The sequence below is a fragment of the Porites lutea genome, chromosome 10 (assembly GCF_958299795.1).
Source record: "Porites lutea chromosome 10, jaPorLute2.1, whole genome shotgun sequence".
Lineage (NCBI taxonomy): Eukaryota > Metazoa > Cnidaria > Anthozoa > Scleractinia > Poritidae > Porites > Porites lutea.
The window spans coordinates 10120024-10125273 of NC_133210.1; the positions used below are offsets into that span (position 1 = coordinate 10120024).

The 5250-nt window shown below is 41.6% G+C and overlaps 1 protein-coding gene across 1 annotated transcript; it reads left to right on the top strand.

Moving 5' to 3' along the window:
* The first annotated feature begins 2705 nt into the window (after positions 1–2705).
* LOC140951008 (uncharacterized) lies at positions 2706–4805 on the top strand. The gene has a single exon (XM_073400226.1). The coding sequence runs from the start codon at positions 2892–2894 to the stop codon at positions 4446–4448; it is 1557 nt and encodes a 518-aa protein (XP_073256327.1). The 5' UTR covers positions 2706–2891; the 3' UTR covers positions 4449–4805.
* Positions 4806–5250: the final 445 nt, after the last annotated feature.

Consider the following 5250-nt stretch of genomic DNA (forward strand, 5'->3'; position numbering starts at 1 on the left):
AAGTGCAAATCGTGGTATTCTCATGCTAACAAGCCCGTGAACATGATTATTTACATATGAAAAACAAGACGGTTTGTAACAAAACAAGGTCACCGCCAGCCCCGCGTCTATTCAAAGGCTAGGGCACTGAGCACACAACTGTAAAATGGCCTATTGCCAGTTTTGACGTTCTAGTTGTCGTCATCAAAGTAACATCTTAAACTCCCTATTTGTTTTTGCAACTACGAGAAATGCAGTCATTTTTAAGAGTAAGCCTTTTAAGGCTTAGGACGTTTATATGTTGCGGTGTAGTTTTCTCCTTGGTTTAAGTTCTTTTCCCCATTGTTTCAGACTCATTATCATACATTACCATAGCCAAAAACAAACTGAGGAAAACAGAATTTAAACCAAGAAGAAATTTGAACCACAACATATATAATAATCTTACTGACCATGCGTTTTACAATTTTATTCGAATTATTATTACTTACAGTTCCCAGAACCTTTTAACTGCCGTCCACAACAGCTCAGGTAACAAAATCTTTTCACCACTGTACTCTCTCCTCTCACTAAAATTTTAGCCCGGCTGCACAGCAAGCGTTTCAGTTGAACTGAGGTAAGCGGCCAGATGAGAGGAGAGACTGGGAACGAGGCGAGTCTTCATATGGTCGCCACGGTCGTATTGTCCAGCAGTCTTTACGATCGTATGAAAACGAGGCTTGATATAGAACTGAAGAATACCTCGGCGGTCGCCGTTGCAACGATCGATATGATCGCTACAACCGTTGAACAGTTGCTCCAACTTGAAGTTTTCAGCAAACCTACTGAACGCAGCCGATCTCAGCGAAAATTTGGAAACCAATTGCCTTAGGGCGAGTGAATCGCACTAACTTTGGCGGTTTTTCGTATAGTTTGTTTGCAGGTCCGCCTTAAAAGCCCTTGCTAGTGCAGTCGGTGGGACAATAAACTGTATAAAAGAGTCAGGGAAACGATGGAGCTCGTTAACCGATGGGAGCCGCAACTGTGAAAAGGACTCATTAGTTAAAAACACTTTATCGTTCCCTTTAGGAGCGGGCTTAAAAAGTCAAAAAATTAACATGTGTTCCTAGCTGGAGCGTTTGACTGTCATGTACACCGCAGACTAAGTTCTATCATGTTTCTTGTTAATTTCTGTAGTTTTTACCAAGGCCCTGTGCCAGCTGATGGAGGTTATGTGTGGACCGCTTCTTCAAACGCTGGAAAACAGGTTACAAGAAAATCTCAAGAGAACAGCTGCACTGGAAACAGAAAAAGAGACATTAGACAGAGAAATAGAGAAACTGAAAACTGAATTACAGGCTTTGAAATGAAATGCATTGTACTCGGCTATCCACCATGAGCTAAGGTTATATTCAGTACAGCAGGATTTAATATTAGAGCGTGTACGAAAGCTTCGGCTTCCCACAGCCTGCATGCATCCCAGTTTCATTTCCGTTACGGGGTAATCGTTCATAAACACCTGTTTTGTTAGCTGGAAAACAGGTCGTTGCCGCGAAAAATTGAAAGATGTAGTACGCGCGGGCAACGAGCATGTCACGTAGTTGTCCGCGTTGAACGACGTCATTATGACGTCAATGACGACAAAGATAAGCAAGTATCATAACGTGAAGTTTTTATGAACGTTTCTGTGGGACATAATGGTGAAAAAATTTCAGTTACCTCGGACAAATCTTTAAAATCATATTTTTGGAATGATAATATTTTAAAATTTAAAGCAAAAGACTAATGCCTCAGTTCAAAGAACCTTCTCAACTAGCGCCCAATCTTTGCGCGCAATGAGGAAGAGCTTTGTTTTCGTTAAGGCAGACCTTGTTATCGGCGAGTCTTATGCAGACCTAAACCTCTGTCACACTCAAGTAAAGATCAGAAACCAGTCGTGCACGAGGAAAGTCTGACGATAGTGTGATATCTTCTTTAAGATTTCTTCGTTGGATGGTGAGTGGAGGGGAAGGGCGTGTGAACAGAAGCTTATTCATTAAAGCGGTGATCAAGTTAACAATAGCAGATGCGTCAGTCAGGAATACAAATGTGCATTTTAGTATATTTCTTGAGTCCGTCATCACTTCCACTAATGCATTTTTTTTGTTAAGTTTTAACGGTTTATGAATTCCTTTCTTTTTGTTGAATAAACGTAAGCTTTAATGTATCTGGAACATCTGCGTCTGTAATTCCAGATCCATTTTTTGACGCACATCTAGCGTCTTGTCAACCGCTCCCGATGTTCATTTTTTTAGACTTATCGGTTTTCTTTAAATCAACACATTGAGTTCAACAACATTTTATTTCATTCTTGTTTTTCGCGTGCGTGACTTTGAAAACGCTTTAGCCTGCGAGCAAGCTCTCTCTCTCTCTTTACGTTTTCCTTTTCTTTCCTCGCACTCGCCTCTTCTTTCGCATGCTGATCACGCGTGACTACTCGCGAGTCTTCCAAATAGAGAGCTTGCTCGCAAGCTAGAAATCTTGCGTGACCCACAAGGCGAATATGGGATAGGCTATATTGTTAAAAAACTACATATTAAACATTCCAAGATTCGGTCATTGCAGGTTTATAGCTTGATGCAGGTTCAAATAATTTTCCTTGAAGTGCATATGATGACACTGAAGAAAAATTGTTCCCTTCGTCTGGAATTCGATAAAACACTTTAAAAGGTCAAAATTGGCTTTGGAATGACGCAAATTTATTATTATTAGCGCACATGTGGCTTCGTGATATTTGGTCAAGAAAACATCTTAACCACTTAGTGGAGCTCGGCCGCTTGGTGCCTGTTTTAGAACTTTCATTGCTAGCTCTCCCCTTCCTTTGGTTCCTGATGTGATAGGATATCATCCTTTTGTGTGTGTCCCTTTAGCCACGACAGTGAGTTCTCTCGGCGATGGCGTCAACTAGCCTCGAAGGCATGTTTGCGTATCTGTCGGAGTCATTTTCTGCTGGCGTGATACAGTGTTATCAGGGTCAGGGATTTCTTGAAGATGCACCATTGATTCAACAACAAGATCCACTGGAGGACTTTGAAAAGTTCAACAGCGATGATTTGATTTTCCAAGAATACGATCCACCTTTGCAGAATGACAGTAAAATGGCGTGGAAAAAATCGCAACCTTCAGTTTGGTGGAAGTCGCTGTGGAAGGCCATGAAATGCATCTTTTATATCCAGATTCTCGGCGGACTGGCTGTCGGTTCACTCGCTATTTTGATCCTAGTCCTGGATTTCAACTCCGTCGATCTGTGTTTCGATAGACAACTTCACGGGAATTGGCACACGCTCCCTCGGAATATTCAAGCCATTATAGTCACTGCAGAAACAGTCGAGGCCTATGTGGTACAGATGTGGACATTTCTACTGATAATCACGATGTTTGGTTGGCGGTTAGTGAAGAAACTCAATCTTTTGATTCTTAACCTTCTGGGTGCGTTTTGTGACACGTGCTACAGGCTGTACCTGCAGGTTTTTGGCATTTACGAAAAGTCGTGGATGTCCTTTCCTCTGAATGCGCTCTTTCTGATCATTGTCGTCTCGAACTCGGTTCTTGTCGGGCGAGAAATTGCCAAGAACAGCGTAGTTGATAGATCAAGAACATTGAAGAAAACTATAAAAGTCTCAGGCATACTTGCAGCTCAGTTAGCCTTTGGAATACCGATAGCTTTTATTCTTGTTTACGTGCTTATTCCTCTGTATCATAGTCAGAACGAGACCAACAGAGCCATCATTGCTGGAGCTCTTCCTCTGGTAACTGCCGTTCCAAAAGTCATAGTACGTTTAGCTGCGCAAAGAATCGACTTTCTTCATCCTGGAGAATCGCACGTGCTGCTAAGCGTCTTGTACGTGGCTTCCGCGATCGTTTTTCGAGTCATGCAAGCCGAACTAACGAGTCTACGACTATTTATAGCCCTGAGCTTTGCCCACGGCTCTGTGGATCTGCTTGAAAGGGCCACCATCGTGTTTCGCGATTACCTGTGGTACTTTATTTACAAAAAACTCAAGAGAGACGTTACGATCTTGAGGGCCGACAAATTTCGCACACCAAGAAGTATGCGCTTTATTGCTGATATGAGTATTCAGATGATTCTTGGTGAATCAACAGCTTTGATCGCAGCGGTCGGTTTCATTCAGTTGTACAGCTTCATGTACAACAACAACACACCTTCGTTTACCGACCTGGCGCAGTTTTTTATTCGCGTCTCTATAGCGCTAAGCATTGACTTTGTTTTTAATTCGTTCTCGTTTTGGTTACAAATGTCCTATTTGAACTTTGCGGTTGTGCGAGTCTGGAAGAGAAGATGGCGGAAACATATGCTTGTGGGTCTTATTTTGACTGCGGTCACGATGTGCTATTTTACAACTCATCTATTTGCCGTTGTTAAAGACAAGCACTCCTCAGCAGCTAAAATGAATGAATTCAATTGCACAGGACCATTTTCTAGGTTTTAGGACAGTTTGTAATAATATTATCCCGAGGGTAGTCCCTAGGATGGCCCATAAGGGGAGGCTCCGCCCGAATAGGGGGACCTTTTTCATGCTGCAGGTATATGTAACAGTTTGATATCTTCAATGATTTAGGACCCTTCAATCTTATAACACCAGTTTTTTTAGAACAACATAGCTATACTACTCGAAATGTCTCTTCAGAAAATTATATATATTCTCTTTGACAGAACAAACACTAGAAAGTTCTCTCCCACTATTATTGAACGATATTTTTGGAACGATCTTCCCCTTTCCATCCTTTCTAGGTCTACTAGAAAACTATTCAAGAATACCCTCTTCAGTCATTGTTTATCCCAATACTAAATAAATGCTACATTAACTTAGTTGCCTTATCTACTACAAGTCCGAAGTTCTCGTAATATCCTCTTTCTATCGACCTCGGCCACCACTATCTTCTGTTGATATATGTAATGAGACTGTATCCTGCTCCCCCAGTGCACGCAATATTGGAGTTATCTTTGATCAGTCCCTTTGTATGGTACCTCATGTCAATGCAGTCTGTCAATCGTCCTTTTTCCATCTTCGTAACATTGGTTTCATACGCAAATATCTTACTTATGATGCTGCCAAGATCATTATTCATACCTTCGTAGTTTCTAAACTTGATTATTGTAATTCTTTATTGTACGGCCTACCATCCTATCTTATTCGGAAGCTTCAACATGTTCAAAATTCTGCCGCTCGCCTTGTCAACCAGTGTCCAAGATTTTGCCATATTACTCCAGTCCTGAGGGATCTTCACTGG

Excerpts from the sequence above, each read along its gene's own strand:
- LOC140951008 (XM_073400226.1), top strand. The coding sequence starts at position 2,892 with ATGGCGTCAACTAGCCTCGAAGGCATGTTTGCGTATCTGTCGGAGTCA.